The sequence below is a fragment of the Aspergillus sydowii genome (genome assembly GCF_001890705.1).
Source record: "Aspergillus sydowii CBS 593.65 unplaced genomic scaffold ASPSYscaffold_2, whole genome shotgun sequence".
NCBI classification, from domain to species: Eukaryota; Fungi; Ascomycota; class Eurotiomycetes; order Eurotiales; family Aspergillaceae; genus Aspergillus; species Aspergillus sydowii.
In genome coordinates this window covers 756602-773307 of record NW_024467860.1, presented here as the reverse complement: position 1 = coordinate 773307, position 16706 = coordinate 756602, and the positions used below count along the sequence as shown (strand labels likewise).

At 49.5% G+C, this 16706-nt stretch overlaps 8 protein-coding genes across 8 annotated transcripts; 3 read left to right on the top strand and 5 right to left on the bottom strand.

Moving 5' to 3' along the window:
* Positions 1–140: 140 nt before the first annotated feature.
* ASPSYDRAFT_195148 (uncharacterized protein) lies at positions 141–1363 on the bottom strand (the record flags this gene model as incomplete). Its single annotated transcript, XM_040843707.1, has 2 exons — positions 141–785; positions 853–1363. The coding sequence occupies 2 exons, from the start codon at positions 1361–1363 to the stop codon at positions 202–204; spliced, it is 1095 nt and encodes a 364-aa protein (XP_040705789.1). The 3' UTR covers positions 141–201.
* A 1161-nt stretch (positions 1364–2524) lies between these two features.
* On the bottom strand, positions 2525–6257 carry pkcA (protein kinase c; the record flags this gene model as incomplete). Its single annotated transcript, XM_040848943.1, has 8 exons — positions 2525–2586; positions 2645–3050; positions 3110–3311; positions 3367–4345; positions 4413–4808; positions 4865–5434; positions 5496–5765; positions 5849–6257. 8 exons carry the CDS (start codon positions 6255–6257, stop codon positions 2525–2527), a joined length of 3294 nt encoding a protein of 1097 aa, XP_040705788.1.
* A 1419-nt stretch (positions 6258–7676) lies between these two features.
* ASPSYDRAFT_54927 (putative eukaryotic translation initiation factor eIF1a-like protein) lies at positions 7677–8133 on the top strand (the record flags this gene model as incomplete). The annotated part of the gene is made up of 2 exons (XM_040848942.1): positions 7677–7987; positions 8037–8133. The coding sequence occupies 2 exons, from the start codon at positions 7677–7679 to the stop codon at positions 8131–8133; spliced, it is 408 nt and encodes a 135-aa protein (XP_040705787.1).
* Positions 8134–8288: 155 nt separating this feature from the next.
* alg3 (dolichyl-P-Man:Man(5)GlcNAc(2)-PP-dolichol alpha-1,3-mannosyltransferase) lies at positions 8289–9660 on the bottom strand (the record flags this gene model as incomplete). Its single annotated transcript, XM_040848941.1, has 3 exons — positions 8289–8885; positions 8955–9478; positions 9540–9660. The coding sequence occupies 3 exons, from the start codon at positions 9658–9660 to the stop codon at positions 8289–8291; spliced, it is 1242 nt and encodes a 413-aa protein (XP_040705786.1).
* Positions 9661–9789: 129 nt separating this feature from the next.
* On the bottom strand, positions 9790–10772 carry ASPSYDRAFT_40555 (uncharacterized protein). Its single transcript, XM_040846106.1, has 2 exons — positions 10659–10772; positions 9790–10607 (listed from the first exon to the last, which is right to left on the bottom strand). The coding sequence occupies exon 2, from the start codon at positions 10513–10515 to the stop codon at positions 10084–10086; it is 432 nt and encodes a 143-aa protein (XP_040705785.1). The 5' UTR covers positions 10516–10607; positions 10659–10772; the 3' UTR covers positions 9790–10083.
* Positions 10773–10954: 182 nt separating this feature from the next.
* Positions 10955–12765, top strand: ASPSYDRAFT_602092 (uncharacterized protein). Its single transcript, XM_040849820.1, has 3 exons — positions 10955–10966; positions 11288–12542; positions 12601–12765. Exons 2-3 carry the CDS (start codon positions 11448–11450, stop codon positions 12601–12603), a joined length of 1098 nt encoding a protein of 365 aa, XP_040705784.1. The 5' UTR covers positions 10955–10966; positions 11288–11447; the 3' UTR covers positions 12604–12765.
* Positions 12766–13370, top strand: ASPSYDRAFT_602076 (uncharacterized protein). Its single transcript, XM_040849818.1, has one exon. The coding sequence runs from the start codon at positions 12928–12930 to the stop codon at positions 13336–13338; it is 411 nt and encodes a 136-aa protein (XP_040705783.1). The 5' UTR covers positions 12766–12927; the 3' UTR covers positions 13339–13370.
* On the bottom strand, positions 13089–16479 carry ASPSYDRAFT_602428 (putative C6 transcription factor (NirA)). Its single transcript, XM_040849829.1, has 5 exons — positions 16171–16479; positions 16061–16115; positions 15057–15996; positions 14631–14999; positions 13089–14578 (listed from the first exon to the last, which is right to left on the bottom strand). The coding sequence occupies exons 1-5, from the start codon at positions 16324–16326 to the stop codon at positions 13402–13404; spliced, it is 2697 nt and encodes an 898-aa protein (XP_040705782.1). The 5' UTR covers positions 16327–16479; the 3' UTR covers positions 13089–13401.
* Between the last annotated feature and the right edge of the window lie 227 nt (positions 16480–16706).

Below are 16706 nucleotides of genomic sequence, written 5' to 3'. Positions count from 1 at the left end.
TGGCGGGGATCTGGTCGATCTCAGGGTACCACCGCGTCATCACGTGATGCATCTTGATCTATAAAATGGTTGGGCCAAAAAGGAATGGGGATCATATCAAAAAGTAAGAAGTAAAAGACATATTTCTGAGTATAATGGTGGCAAGAATATATACAAGCAAAATTGGATTATCCACGGCCCAAGGCACATGTCGCCTGCCGCCTAGAGATCTTCACTTACCGCACTACTCCTTGGAGATTTTACGAATCCCCCATAGCTGTTTTCCGTAAGTCGAACCATCGTGTTACGGATATGCATGACGACTATAGCGATTGACAGAGAGTTCCATAAATCCTGCCCTCTTTCTGCGAAGTCAAACTGTGAGAAGAATTTGCCGTCGACGTCCTCATCGTCCTTGGCAAGATCCAAGTCGTATGTCATTAGAGCGACAACTGGTCCACATATGAGGAACCCTATCAGCAAGGGTGCCTCGATTTGCTTCATTTCCGTCGTGATACACTGCTCCTCGCTTGCTGCTTCTAGCGCGGTTCGGTGTCGAACGGCGAGCTTTTTCAAACGTTTATTGAGGCGTTCCAGCGCTTGGCGAACAGTTTCTTTCTCTCTTTGTGCGTGTATAGCATGTATTGGTATTGATTCAGGACTAATTTCGAGGTTGACATCATATAATGCCCAGCGTATATACTTTCGAATCGTCTGTTTGATCAACGCTTCGGGCCTCTTCTCCACAATGCTGCAGTCTCTCACACGCCCACTGAGGGAGAAGAGGTTTGCAAGAGATTTGATGGCTAAGCGACAAATGAGCGAATGAACACAAATATAGGCTGACCAAGGCATTTTAATAATAGTACTTACCATAGAATGCGGTGCTTCTTGATATTTTGATAATTGGGTCTGATTGCTGTTTCCCAGACTCAGGAAACAGCGAATCAGGCAAGGTAGGGAAATCAAACTGCCAATCCTTTGGGGCCAGCGGCTCGAATCCGCGCATCGCCAGTTTTAAGAAGAGGGATTTCTCCTTCTCGGTGTACAGGCCCTCAGGAATGTCGATTACACTGGCCAGGCGCTTCTCCCGTTCCCGGTCGAAGTCAAAGAGGACTGTTGCTTTCTCGTTGTCAGGAATAGCGTACTCATCCGCCTCTTTGTCCTCCTCGTCATCACTTTCAGCTACATAATTGGTGTCTTCTTCATATAACGCAGACCTTCTTCGTGTTGGATGGCTAGATCTGAGAAATAAGCTCGGCTCGCTGGCTATGCTGGAGGCGCCGGACGACTCTACGTATGGCTGTACATAGTTGTTCCTGTTTGCGTGATTTTCTGTAGTCCCAGCAGATGTGGCTTCGCTTGCGACCGAGATGCTAGGCATTTCTGTATACGTTTTAGCTTTATGAACGCACGAGGAACAGAACTGGGTCTTACTAGTATTCGGTTTCTTGGATGGAGGCGAGCCGTTATATTCAAGCAGAGAAACTTCGTCGTCTTCTGTTTGCGACTTCCTTTTCCGCGTGCCAGGCTCTGGCTCATCTTCCTGTAGAATATAAGTCGGGTCCTGGAGCGGTTTCTTCTTGGTCTTCGGTCGAGGCGTGGAAGGCTGCTGTTTCTCATTGTCATGTATGACACGCAGTTCGTCCTCGCTAGAGGATATGGCAGCGGAGGATATGGCAGCAGAGGACATGGTTTTGCAAGATCAAGCGATCGCTAGCGTATTCAGTAGGTAGAGAGCCCGCACTATTCAAGTTGTGGACAGGAACTTCGAAGTGGATGGAGGGAGAAATGTTAATTTGGGGGATGATGTGCAGCGGGCACTGGATAGATGTCGGCTATGATTGCTATCGGATCTTTGTGCTGCGGGAAAATAAAAGATGCTATTTTCGTATACAGATTGTCATGCCATTGGTGGTTTTCCCTTTGTAGTGATCAGGACGGACTTCTGGGGACAAAGACACATACCTGGTGGTTTCTGGAAAGAGCCAGGCCTCCAGCTGGGGGCAGTGGTTCCTTTGTGAGATTTGGGCGTAACACTGGAATTGACATCGTGAAGCCGGAAACAAAGACAACAGGGCTGAACCATGAATGCAGTGCTGCGGAATAAACTGGGATTTGAGGATTCGGCAAACCGGCGCTGCTTATTAGTAGTAATACATGGAATATGGAATTTAGAATTCTTGCCCTGGCGATAGGAACAAAACAGTCCCCCTTCCATTAAGTCATACAGCATTATTAAATAGTAGGGTTTAGTATAACGACGGGAAGCACAATTACATTCCTTGAATGGCGAAATTAACAATCCATTACAAGGCACAGACACGCGTTGAATAACAGGAAACCTTCCCCAGAACACACCCCAAATTTTCTCAATTTGCGCCCCCTAGAAGACCACTCAAGACCTGCTCTCAAAACTCTTATGGGTATGTATGTGTAATGACTATCATTTCGGTGCAAAAGGCGGGTGGTAATCAACAGGGCCAAGAATCTCAAATGCGACATAAATCCAAACTTGGACATTTCGCTGAACGAAAAGTCCGGACTAAGCAAAATCCGCAGTGTAAGAGAATCCACGGAATTCTTCCTGCATGGCTTGGGAAAGAACTAGAAGAGAAGGAAATTAGAATTTGCGTTGAAAGGATCAAAGCAGGTAGGGCCTTACCTGATTGCACTGGGGTTAGCACAGGAGTGACACTGGTGAATTCTTGGTCGAAGTTGCTAGTATCCGTTGCGCTGCTGATGGTAGGCATGAATGGTGGCGGAACTCGCTTATGGTAGATGTCGTCCCAGTTGATGTTGCGGAAGAAAGCGTGAGACATAACCTCCTGGGCATCCGTGGGGCCAGATCCCAGTCGCAGTTCGGGCTCGCGGGTCAGCAGCTTCTGCAGAATAGAAACCGAATCGCGGGGCATGTGAATTGGGTAGAGAGGCTCGTCTGCAAGGATAGCATCGTAAATCTCGTCTTCATCTTCTCCACGGAACGGAGATTGTTGCAGAAGCATCTGGTAGATAAGCACACCGAAAGCCCACCAATCAACCGCACGGCCGTACTTCTTATCAAGGAGAATCTGTGACACTTATTAGTATGCGGTTCTATATAGATATGATGGGAGATGAGGAATCATACTTCAGGGGCCATAAATTCTGGCGTACCACAGAAGGTGCTCGTGGTAGATCCGTACCACATGTTCTCCTTGCAGAGACCATAATCACCAATCTTGATATGTCCATCAAGAGTTAATAGGATATTATCAAGCTTCAAGTCACGATAAATGACGCCGTTCTCGTGGAAGTATTTAAGAGCTAGCAATACTTCTGCCGCATAGAATCTGGACGTATGTTAGTTACTATTATAGGTCGATCGCGCAGCAAGGCAATACATACTGTGCTCTCTTCAGGCCGAATTGACCTCGCTGGATGTGCAGCATAAGATCACCACCACTGATATACTCCATAACGAAGTAAACACGAGTTTCCGTTTGGAAACAGGCGTGCAGGTTGAGAAGGAATGGGTGGCGCTCTTTATTGGCAATTAGGAAGACTCGCTTTTCGGATTTGGTGCTTTCGACTTCATCATTCTCAATGATGAATTCCTTCTTCAACACCTTGATGGCATATAACTTTTTGGTAGACTTGGTCTCTGCCAACATGACTTTACCGAAGTTACCCTTTCCGAGAACAGCCAGGAAGTTGAAGTGGTCGAGGCCAATCCTAATCTTCGGTGCCTGAGGAATTTCTTCTTTCGCAGCCACTTGCTGCTGCATGGCTTGCATAGCTTGTTGCTGCTGCGGCTGCTGGGGGGGTGGCATACCGTAAGGGGCTGGTGCATTGACCTTCTGCATTGCTTGGGCTGCCTGGTAGTTTTGCTGCTGCATGGCAGGGCTCTGTTGCTGGTAGGATGCGTATGCAGCAGGGTCATAATGAGCATGGGCAGGGGGCTGGATAGGTCGACCCGCGTCCGCAGGTGCCTGCTGAGTACGTAGGCCTGTTGCCATGGCTGCCGCAGCGGCAGCAGGGCTTGACGAAGAGGTTCGTGGGGGCAGTGGCTGGCGCTGAGAAGTAGGCGATTGCGGAGGTATATAAGAAGTTGCCGCAGCACTCACTGCTTCGGAGGAGGGCGGCCGTTGAGACGCCCCATAGGACAACGGGCTATCCGCAGGCTTCGGGTAGGCATGCGCGGAATCTTGAGATGCCCCTGCAGGCCGAAGCGTCTTACCACTCAGACCAGAGCTGACAGACGGAGACTTGTTGTGATGCTTGTGGCGGATAAGAGTCTCTAAAATCTGGTTGGCTGCCTCCATGGACATACCGCAGAAATCGGGAACCAGGTGTGTACAGTGCGAATGGCAAGTTAGACCACACTCTGTCAAAAGTTACAAGTATTAGAGAGGAGTTTCTGCGATGTGCATGGGGATATGAAGAATATTTACCTGAACAGCGCTTGGCATTCTTCCGTCCAAAAGGTAATAGGTACCCGCAATGACAACACCAATTGGCAGAGATATTGGAGAACCCATCCCAACGATGCGGAATGCGGTGATTGATTTTCTCCTCGTCAGGGTCTGTCTCGTAGTTGGCTTTGCTGATACACTTCGTGACGACCTTCGGGTAGCACTTTCGGTGGCAAGTGTATTTGCAGTCGGCGCATTGCATGCCAGCCGCATATTTCAAGAAATCGCCGCAAAGAGCACAACGCATGATGTTGTAGAATTGCTGCGTAATGAACTTGTGACCCTGCTTTTCGTGGACTTCTTCCTTTCTCTGTCGGACTGCACCTTGACGGTTGAGACCGATGTCGAACGGTCTTCGATCCTTCAGTTGTTTGGCTAGAAAGCATGTTAGCGCGGAAAACGACTTAGGCTAGCATGGAAAAGATCATTACCGAAGCTCATTGATATATGGATTCTGCCCACAGGTTCCAAGGCAAACCATGAGTCAATCATCAGCGGAGCACCGACGGAGCCCATTTGGCCTTGGGGCCCAGGGTTGCCATGGCCTCCGGGACCAGGGTATTGCGGCGAACTACCCGGCCCTCCAGCGGTATCCGGTCGCCCAGGACCAGCGCCCGGCTCCATCCTATCCGCAGAAACCCATCCCGAGGCGTTTATCTCGGTTTCAATCTTCTTCCGACGCATCTCTTCCGCGATGTCTGAAATGCGCAACCAAAGCATACCAATCGGGGTGGGTCTCTCGCCAGACTTATCGTACACAGTCAACTCAACCTCATTTGCCTTATCGATGTCGAGATTGAACGTCTCGTCCTGCCATCGGTCGGACCTGGTTGCCTTTGTCCTGGCTTTTATAGTATCTTCAACCTTTACAACAACGAATGTCTCGGGACCCCTGGAAAACCTCGAGCTAGCCGCATGATCGACGTCTTGGACGGCTTGAATACGCATTGTCAAAAGACCGGTTAGAGGCTTGCGCAAGTTCGGGGCACTTAAACTTTCATCTGTAGAGATCAACGTTAGCTGAATAGAACCCTAGTTTAAACGAAACGAATGATCCCGTACCATCATCAGCAGTATCAGTCGACTCAATATCAACATGCAAGTCTTCATATCGTTTAAGAGCCTGCTTCAAAAGCTGAATCTTCTGGTTACTTTCAACCCGTCGGCCCTCGGCGTCCGCGCGACTCTTTCTATCACCTTCGTCTTGGTACAGGCGAACCATCTTTTCAATGCCTGCTTTGTATTGTTTTTCGACACTAAGTTTGAATTCGAGCTGAGACAACATGAGCTGGATCTTCGGGCCAAGATATTGGGTATCATATTTGATCAAGTCTAGTGGATAAGGAGATGTATTAGTATAGAACTCCGAGACAGCGGTGCGCTACTAGCAAAAGAGCCATCAGTTTCCAACATACCGAGTTTGGTATAATTCGGGCGAGCCTTTGGCACAGGCGCAAAAGGTCGGGGGTCCTTGAAAGGAGCGCCTGACGGCATGTTTCCCCCACCTGGCTGCGCATAATGTGCAGAATCACCGTAACCTGAACCGTAATCTTTCGGCGGAGGGGCCGGACCATCATCAGGGTTCGGTGGTAAGCGTTTGTCGGTAGGCGAACCGGATTCTCGCTCTGCTTGACGCAGTTGCAGCTCCTTCATCTTCTCTTCCAAGTAGGCGATATTCTTCCGACCATCACGAATGTTCCCATCGACTCTTTGTTGCACCATAGGGTTGTCAGTCGACTGTCGCATGTTTGTTGCGGCGGCGATGAGGGCCTTTTCCCGCTCGATCTTGCGGAGGACCGAGGCGATGAGCTCGTCCCCGTCCATGGTGAATGATGCCTAACCTAGGGGGATGGCAATGGTCGGGGAGCGGACTCGGCGATGGTGCAGCGAAGGGACCAGTTGAAGAGGGGTAGAGAAAAGGAGAGAAGACGGGAAATGGCAAAGCTCCGTCGAAGGAAAGGACAGACTAGGCGAAGCCGGGAGGGTAGGCAGCCAACAGATTGGGCGGGATTTGGGGAGGGGAGGTTTGGAGTGTGGAGTTGGGAGAGCGAGAGAAGAAGTGGAAGCTGTCGCGGGGCTTTTGTTGACAGTGACAGGACAGAGAGGGGGGGGGGGTCGCCAACGATGGATCCTGCAACCCTCAAGAAAACCTCAGCAGATCTTTTCGAACTCTTGACACATGTGAGACAACCGTATCAGTCGATGACGAAATGAGGCCGATTTTCTCAGATTCCCGTGGCAAGATCGATGAAATATCCACAATTCACAGAATTTATTGTAAGGGGCTGTGCGGGACAGACAATTGGGAAATCCAGCCAAGGGTAGGTCACGGTGTGAGCCTTACGATATGCCCCAGAGAGGTTCCAGACTCGCAGCGTCAATGAGGGAATGAATGGATGTCAGACTGAGATTTGTCTGCCGTACTTTCTCCTCGAGACCTTGGTTTACTATGGCAGCGAGCGGCTTACGGAGTACGGCCTCACGCGTCTACGATGGGTCAGGAATGAGGCAGGAATTCGCCCGCTGGCTACTGGATCTTTGCCGCAACAAACAGTTATTCGAACACGGAGAAGGACACAATTATGTGCATGAGCTAGATTCCTGCCTGGACTTGAAGCCGGGAAAAATTCGTCAACGTAAACCGTATGTTCGGCCAGCAGGGATTTCCGGAGCCTACTTCCAACCAAGACCGCCAAAGAACCCCTCATTAGGCCTCGAACATCCCTGACTGCAGCCTCTTCAGGCAAAAAGAAGCAAATAATGCTCACGTTATGGAACCCAAAATCCAGGCCATGCTGAACTCTTACTCTCCGTAGTTCACGAGTACACCTTGTCACTCGTGCTGCCCCTTACTGTAGAGGAATTTGCAAATGTATTTCGGGAGTCATGTGCGGCGTTGCAAGCCTGTTTATCCAGGGATAGTCAACGGCCATAGCCGAAGGTATATTGTTTTACTCATTTAGCCCGCATGCTGCACAACCCCAACTATAGAGAGCTTGTCTACTTGGTGTGTAGTTTACTGCCGGGGCTTTGCCTGGCCGTTTTATCAGTTAGTGGCTTCGATATCCATATCTAGTTTAGCGTTCACGTGACATCGAAATATCTCGACATCGCGGGGCAAAAAACCCTATGATACGAAGCGTCTATTGATTCTTAATTCCCAGTGCGGTGGACATATAGCTCGCGGAGTCAAGCTTCGAGTATTGATTCTTGACACCCGCACCCATACCCAGAATATCTACAATGCCTCCTCCGAGACGCAAGGTGCTTGCGACAGCTGAAGAAACCTTGTTCCCGCCTGATGAACTTTCACCGGGGCAAGAGATTGCGCGAGTTATTAAAGCCACCGGAAACAATATCTACTCGGTCGAATTTCCCTCAAAAGAGACGGCTCTCGTGGAACTTCCGGCTAAATTCAGGTCCACCATCTGGATGAAGCGCGGTTCCTTTGTGGTAGTGGACACAAACGCTCTTGATACCCGTGACAACAAGCTTGGGGGAGAAATCGTTAACATTGTCCGGGATGAGAAGGCCTGGCGCAAAACTCCGTTTTGGTGAGTGGGCGAATGTAACCGTGGGTAACATATCTNACCATTGGGAAAGGCCGAAACAGTTTGTGAAACAGCCTGTCGTGGTATCTGACGACGAGGAAGAATCAAACGTCGGAAAGATGCCCTCCTCCGACGAATCAGACGCATAACGCGACGACGAATTGGCCAGTACCGACGGCCGAATATACTCCCGCGCAGTTCATCCTCTGAAGCAAAGAGCAGACAACTTGTACTCCATACAATTTCGTTGAGGATGAACCACCGACCGATTTGTCAAGGTCCTAATAAATATCGATACAACTGCTCACTGAATGTGTTCTTTCGCTCTGGGCCTTGGAGGTGAAGTGGGAAATGCGGTATCCCTGTTCTTCAGGACACCAAACACTTGGGTGCAAAGCAGGAGGACAACGACGGTGGAGCTGACATTGGTGCTTGGATACACATTCCAAGCCCACTCTTGCAGCACCCAAAGTGCATAAATGAGAACTGGATGATAGCCAGCCCGCCAGAGGAGGAAGGGAGTGGCCCAGGAGAGATAGGCGAAAAATTGGTAGTGTATAGACCTTGCACACAACAGACCGATGGCAAGGGTCGTCAAAAAGACGGTCATAATAAACGATGGATGGAGGACAACGCCGTGATGTCGTCCTGTCAAGAAGTTGCTCACGAAGTTGGGCAAGTTGGTACCGGACGGTTTCAAGAAGCTTGTGACCCCAAAAACAAACAGTATGAGCAAATGCAAAGCTACCAGGATTAACCAGAACCCCTTGGACAGAAATATTTCCTCTGGTACGAATCTCCAGTTCACCGTCCACTTAAACATGAATTGCCTTCCAAACTCGAAAGCGCGTTCAAAGTAGCCGATGGGATTCGCCTGTAGGAATGGTATTGCAAGCACGATCTATCCCTGTGTCAGTTGGCGATCCATGGGAGCATCAAGGAAAGTTCCAATGGAGAGGTAGTCACAAACCTGAATACCCAAGGCTAGAATAGCCAGCCCGATGCATGGCCCCATACTTAAGCTCAACGCAAGCACCACAATAACCGCCGGGACCAAGAGGATCAAGGTCATCTTAACGCCCAGCCCAAGGGACCAAAGTATAACCGCGGGAGTCCATTTTCGATTTAAGAAGAACCAAATAGCGCCCCACATGACCATCGCCGCAAGCCCATCGTTGAAAAGTCGCAGCATATACACACTATGCAGTCGTTTGGACAAAACTAGCAAAGGGAACAAGTACGGCGGTGCCCCAACTCGCCGATAACAAGCCATAACTACCGTAAGCGTGGTCAAATATAGGAAAGCGAATATAATCTGGCCAAAGGCGATATCCCGTCCTTCATCAGTTAAGTTGTGAAATAATGCGTAGCTGTAGACATGGGCGGCAGGGTAGACAAGGGGCCCCGTGGAACCCTTAATTAAGGTGTAGTCGCGCTCTCCTGAGAGATATAGTTGTATCTGCTGCATATACGTCGTCCAGTCGATTTCAGTATCTGTTGCAGGCTATTTGTTAGGTCTGGTCAACTGAAAGCAAAGCAAGACCGTCCAACTCACAAGGCACCTTCCATATTATAAGAGCGCAGAGCAGGCCATCGCCGATATTAAGGAGGGGCGCGATCCATCTCGTATGCTTTGGATTTAAGCACAGCTCGCCCACTAATTGCATCAAGCCCATTGTTGATGTTGATGATGATTTTCAAAGTCGCGATCGTCGTCGTCCCTGGCCTGACGCCAGGACGGTTGGAGAACCAATGATAGCTGTCCTTTTTCGGATTAGCGGCTAACCTTGACATGGCAAAGATTTTTCGACGAGACATTGAGCGGAATATCATCAAAGTATCTTGTCTATTTTCACAATAATCATCGTAGTTGTTACATATAAGATCTCTCGAGGTATAGATATAACCGTCAACGAACAGGCAACGGTCCAGTAGTGGTATATGTACAAGGGTATATCTCTGGGTTGACCCCTCTGATGGGTTGCCCGCATGCCCATAATAAAGGCACAATTGGGTCAACGACGCCGTCGTTGGCTTTATTCATAACTCCTTCCAATTCGACATATTCTAACATCCCTCTCCCTAGGTTACCGGTTCCGTTACCTTCCAACATCTGCTTGTTGGCCCTCCCCCGGGCCTGTCTGCGTAGTCGTCGGGTTCGAAAAGCCTAGTAGGTCGCCTATAAACCCAGTGGGTTTTGGTACTGGGCATTCTCTTCCGGGTGCGGAAAATCGCTTGGCCTCCTCTTCCAGTTGTAGAAACGTCGAGACTTCCTCGTCGGCCACTGGCGATGAGGGTTGGGGAAGAGTGTTCGCTTCCTGGATCGCTTCAACATCCTTCCGCCTCCTTCGTCGTATCCTTTGAATTTGTTGTCCATCGGGCGTGATAATCATTTCGGAGTCGGCAAATGTGCGCCGCGGGGAAGGACAAGGGAATACGTGTGGAATACCGACAACCAAAAGGGATGCAAGTAGGGTGCCGGCAAAAAGGCCGGTTGTTGACCGGGACCGCGGATGTAGATGGGGAGGCATATTTGTCCGGATTGTGAAGACGATCAACTGTCGTTATTATGATCTTGCAATTGATCAGGGCGACATTGGATGCGTTGATTCTGTGGTGTGGGCTGATCCGTTAACAACGGCTTTGGTAGAAGGGAAAAAGGAGGTAAACATACAGATCAAGGCGGACAAAAAAATGTCGATTGTAATTAAGCTATACCATGCCTTAGACAGACATCCCCTGACTAATGGCAATGCGGAGGGGGGTGTAGCTCCAGGACGTGACCGGATGAAGCCGCATGTTGGAGCCGGCGGAAGGAAGGGAGAATTCGGCCTAGTCTTGGCGATCAGATCTAATCTTATCTGTATAGATTGTTATTGGTCAAAACGTCTTCCGCCCAGCAGAACGCGACACACTCTGCCCGGAAACCTGAGGCGCGCAACGCAGCCAACTCCTCATCAGCAGAATCTTCGTCGCCTCTTTGTAGGTAACCTCCCTGCTTTTCGCTCTCGTTCTTCCTGGATTTACTGCACAGAGGCTCTTCGATGAGAAGAAAATGATTGTCTCGTTCCCACACTCATAGTGGACCATTCTTTTCTATCCGGAGCTCCAAACACTATCTCCCCCGCCGACCTCTCCTCCAGAGCTCAGGACCCACAGATAAACGTTCCCTTAAGCCCGGTTGTCCTCGTAGAATCACTTCAGTGCCTCGCTCGCGCTGTGTTAATATGAGTGATCTTGATAGGTATCCTGCGATAGCCACCCGTCCGATTATGAAACCAAGCTAACGCCTGCCTCCTCCAGGGCGATCGCCCAACTGCGCGCCTGTCGCTTAATCCCCGAGGCCCAAGTCCGTGAGCTCTGCTACAAGGCGCGAGAACTTCTAATAGAAGAAGGGAATGTTGTTTGCGTTGACGCACCAGTTACGATATGCGGAGATATCCATGGCCAATTCCACGATCTGATGGAGCTTTTCCGCGTGGGCGGAGATGTTCCTGACACAAACTACCTATTTATGGGCGACTTTGTCGACCGCGGTTTCTACTCGCTTGAGTCATTTCTTCTCCTACTATGTCTGAAAGTCCGTTATCCAGATCGCATCACCTTGATTCGTGGGAATCATGAATCCAGACAGATCACAACAGTCTACGGGTTTTACGACGAGTGTATTCGCAAGTACGGAAGTGCCAACGTATGGAGATATTGTTGTGAGGTGTTCGATTATCTAGCACTGGGAGCCTTGGTTCTTGGGGCTAGTTCGGAGTTGGAGCCATCAGGGCCAGTTTATAACGACACTACTCAATCGACCATGTCGGCCCCCGACGATAGCGAACTTGAGACTGAGGTGCTGAACTCCAAGGGCGACGTCACCATGAGCACTTATAGACCAAGACAGAGAACCTCGTTAGACAATGGCCACACAACACCAACGAAAGATCAGACGCCCATGAGGTCCGGCCCTCCTGGAACAGGCGCGTCTGGCAGTGGGGCAGGCAGTCATGGCAGCAGAACGGGGGCGGTGCTCTGTGTCCATGGCGGACTTTCGCCGCTCATCGATACTGTCGATAAGATACGTCTTATTGACAGGAAACAAGAAGTGCCCCACGAAGGCGCCATGTGCGACCTCCTTTGGTCAGATCCCGACGAAATCGACGGTTGGGGTCTAAGCCCTCGCGGTGCCGGCTTCTTATTCGGTGCTGATATTGTGAAACAATTTAACTACAAAAATGACCTTTCGCTCATTGCTCGTGCTCATCAGCTTGTCATGGAAGGCTACAAAGAAATGTTTGACGGCGGGATCGTCACTGTCTGGTCAGCCCCCAATTATTGTTACCGGTGCGGAAATGTCGCCGCCATCCTGGAGCTAGGCGAGGATACCAGCAACGGAGGTACGGTTACTCGAAGTAACGGAGATTACGGAAGAAGCAACGGTATCTTAACCAGTGCTATGGACAAGCCAGCTCTACGTAGCCCTGGAAGGAGATACCGTGTTTTCGAAGCAGCTGCGCAGGATACAAGAGGCATGCCTGCGAAGAAGCCAGTTGCCGATTATTTTCTGGTGAGACTCTCTCCTTGTTCCTTTTTCCAAACCCACGCGCTGACCGCAGCCACTACAGTGATACCACACCACCATACTTCTGTTCCCTTTTGGCTTCACTCCCAAAGTCAACTTCTCATACCCCCCTTACTATATATGTTTGCTTCTTCTCTACATCTTCTATCATTTTCTTATTGTCCATTACGGATCTCCTCCCCCGGCACATTTTCCTACCATATCTCCTCGGCCCACTGAACCGACTTGAATTGATGACGACATTAGATATGTAACCTTTTCTAAGCATTTGTTTTAAGGAAACGAAATGAGAGATTTTTTATTTTGCATTGCCACATACGAGCTTAGGTCCATCTTCATTGTGTACGTAGGGTGTCCTTTGTATTAATATATGCCGGACAAATGCTGTTGCTGCAGGTACTCTAATCGGACGATATACCATTATTTGCACAACAGACATCGCTCCGTAATATGGACTAGCTCCTTCCTAGGTTTTGCACTTTGTTATAATGAATTCTTGTTTGAATATGATCCGTTGGGCTTATCAATTCAACGTATACGCCCAAATATCCTAGTCGAGAGGGGGAATAAGAATGAAACAAAAATATATATAGGTATATATATCACGAACAAACAGCACAAGTTCCAATGCCTCCAGGTTAAGGAATTCCTGTGTGGGAGAAGCGGGTTACAAAGGGAACATGGTACAAGTATTCTGAAAGCACATAAAGAGCCAACAGGGAGGAGAGCAGTAAGTGGTAATATATGTATGTTATCACATCGTAAAGGACATACGTATTAATCTANCAAAACCAAAATCGCAGAGGGTATTCATTCGAAGCGATCACAGATAATAGACCTGCTTCTATTGCTGAAAATTTCCGGGAAAGACAATATTGTTTTGGTGATTGTTAGCGTCAGGAGCGTTCGGATTCTGATTCGGTCTTGCCATGTTAGGAGGCATTGTGGCTAGGATCCCCGCCGGCTGTGGAGGCCTGAAATTAGCACCAAGCGCCGTCGTAGATGGGATATTTTGCATATTGTCCTCGCAGCGCCAGTCCGGCGATGTAGTTGGCATACTGTTATTCCAACCCTGGGTCCAGTCATCGGCTCCCAGGTGTAGCGAATTTACGTCGCGAGACCACCAATCCTGACTTTCTTCGACCAGGTTCTCTGACGCATCAAACGTACTTAATGGGGAGGCGGCAGAGGCGGCAGATATATTATTGGCGGCAGCGAAGGAACGTAAATGCGCTTCATTTGGATTGTACCACGCTTCTTGTGGCGCGATTTGACCAGACTGGGCGGCGTTATAGTTGGTCGAAACTGGTCGAAGATAGGTGGGTTCGGGTTGGCGAGTTTCGTTTCTTGCGAGCTGGGCACTAAACGATCGTTGGGCTGAACGCATGTCCGATACCGAGAGGGGAGCTGAGTGTGTCGGTGGGAATTGAGAACCGACAGGCCCTGCTATAATGGGTGATGGCTGGATGATGGGATTGGCAACATGATTGCCTCCGGTCTGTACAGGGTTTGGGGAAAGATTGGCGGTCGAAATTAGAGGTTGGGTATCGACAACTGGCGGTGACCCCTCGGAGGTTGAGGGGGACGCTGCTTGGTCCCAAGAGCCCCACGAACCCCATCGCGCATGCGTTTGTTCGAAAATGATAACAGCCTCTCTGGGCAGTTGGATCTGCCATTTATTGGCGGATATGTCCAGGATTCGCAGTGTTCGCCGAGCACAGAGCCAAAACTCTCCCATTTCCTCGAGATGCTTTAAGCCGTGTATGACATCTCTCTGGGCATTCTTCTCAGGTATATTAAGAAGGTGGATTGTTACGGCTGTGTGCGCTATATAAACTGCAATGTTGCAAATTTGTTTGAGCCCATATGTACGTTTATAAAGACGAAGCAGTTTCGAGATGGCCGCAGCAGCCTGCGTGCAAAGCTTCCGAGGAGAAACATGTTGAGGAAGCGGTGATGTCGATTTGCTGTATTTGAGGAAGGGCCGGTAAAGGTGAATGAGGAGGAGCTGGAAAAACATGCTACGGTAATGTTAGTAAATGGTGAGGACCAAAGTGGTAGTTGTCAACTTACTGCATGAGTAGCGCTTGTGGTAGCTGGCCTTCCCGTGGTTCAAGCTCCTTCGGTAACCCTTTCTTCCAAGCTTCTAAACGCGTATGAATCTCGCTCAGCTTTTTCAGCTCCATTTGCTTGGACGTCGGCTTTTCTATGGGAGTGAGATCATAGAAAGACACTAATAGATCCCCACTAATCCTACACAGCTCGGAGATTTGAACAGCAACTGCTCTTGTTCGCGAAGGCTGTGCGTATTCACGACTAGCGCCCGTATCGGTGTAAGGAGACCATAACGTTGATTCTTCATTGGGAATGATATATAGATTCGCGGCACTCGTGTTAGATGTTGTGAATTGAGGTTGGCGGCCAAGATAATTAGACCAGCATCTAGAAACACGTTGAGTTAGCATATCCATCAGACCAATTTGGATGAAAATGCCATACTTGTCAACAAGAAAACAGCCCCAAAAGGTAATGCGTCGCGCATCGGTCTCTTCCTCGTTGAGGTCGCGTGTCACGAGACTTGAAGATTCAAGGTTCAAGCCCAAGTCGAGCGCCATGCGGAAACTCATTCCGCTATAAACCCAACCTTTTCCTTCACGACCGCACCCAGCCTCTCGTACGGACATAAGAGCTAGGGCCTGAACCGTGCATAGCTTTGAATTGGCAAGTTCGTCATTTTCATGGACCAATCTTTTCGCCTCCTTGAAGAAATGGTTTCCGACTGTGGCAGAGTTATCGGGATCCTCACGAGCTCCTGGCCAGGAGCTGAAATGGCATCCTAAAGCCAACATGGTGTTAACCAGTAGTGACGAGCAATATTGACTCGATACCCCACGGATGTAGTCACGGTAGAAAAGCTCCTTCGAAAAGGTGGTGAAAAATGGGTAATGCCACGTGAAGTACATGGTCATTAAGTGATTAATGAGCCGACCATCATCAGTAACCCTCGTCCACTGCGTGACAGAACCCTCGGAATCCCCGCCGCTATCCAAGCCGGTGCTGAACTCATTGAGTTCTGACCCAGGAGGTAGGAAGATGAGATTAGATGTTCCCCCGATGAATTTGCGAGATCCGTCGAGGACGAGATTGCTCATCTTTCCGGCTAATTCAGACTCAAATTGATCCACCTGATTGAGGTTCTCATCTTCACGGTCTGCTGGTGTAGCCAGGGATTTTTTCTCTTGACTTAAAAGAGACTGGGCCACATCTTCCAGGTTCTCGCACGACCTGATCTGCCGAACCAGATCAAAGGCGTCTTCTTCCTCATAATTGAGTATGGCCTGAATTAGAGTTAACAAGGTTGAGTTTTTGGTTCTCAATGTATCGGTATCCTTCTTGTAAACTCCTTTTCGACGATGATCGGAATTGGGATCATAAACGCCTAAAAAATATGTCAGCCGACCTCATCCCCAACCCCATGGTTTTGTTAAGGTAGGGCAAAATACAAGCTGTATGATAGACGGAGGAACAGGCGGCGCAGCTAGGAAGGTTTCCATCGCACTAACAAAGGGTCAGACTTGTGAGACTTGTGTACCCAGGCATCGGCACTCGTTACCTTGGACTTCCGCCTACGGCATGCGATACATGCTGTGCTGACACAACGCCGTTTAGACGAAGTGGCATTGTCCGCGTTCGTCCCTTGAGCCTTTGACGGCGGCTTTGTTCGAGAACCGTCGGCAGCGGGTTCCGGGTTGAGCTTTTCCTCCATCATACTCAAGCCCAGACAGATATGTGTGACAGCGTTGGACAAGGAGAGCGCATGCTTAACAGAAGAGAGCACTGGGTGTGTCTTCCCGAGGACGACCGCGAACAGGATACAGAGAGGAAACGCGAAACGGCTTTGGCAGACTCGAGACTCGAGACAATGGACACACCATCGAAATGGCTACCGATGTTTGACGGCGACGCGATCTACTCCGGGATCCGGGTATGCGTTAGGTCGGCGCGTACAAAGTAGGGAGTTTAAACGGGACAATTGGTAGCAGAGCATGGCGCACTGATATGCACAATATCGTTTGGCCATGCTCTAGTTCGAATATTGAGTCCATATACTTACAGCTTTCTTCAGCAGGATCGAATGATGACCCCGGG

Coding starts and splice junctions, on each gene's coding strand:
- ASPSYDRAFT_602092 (XM_040849820.1), top strand. CDS start 11,448: ATGGAGCTTTTCCGCGTGGGCGGAGATGTTCCTGACACAAACTACCTA.
- ASPSYDRAFT_602428 (XM_040849829.1), bottom strand. CDS start 16,326: ATGATGGAGGAAAAGCTCAACCCGGAACCCGCTGCCGACGGTTCTCGA. Junction 15,997..16,060: donor CTCCGTCTATCATACAGCTT/GTATTTTGCCCT, acceptor CATATTTTTTAG/GCGTTTATGATCCCAATTCC. Junction 14,579..14,630: donor CCACAAGCGCTACTCATGCA/GTAAGTTGACAA, acceptor ACATTACCGTAG/CATGTTTTTCCAGCTCCTCC.
- ASPSYDRAFT_602076 (XM_040849818.1), top strand. CDS start 12,928: ATGCCGGACAAATGCTGTTGCTGCAGGTACTCTAATCGGACGATATAC.
- ASPSYDRAFT_40555 (XM_040846106.1), bottom strand. CDS start 10,515: ATGCCTCCCCATCTACATCCGCGGTCCCGGTCAACAACCGGCCTTTTT.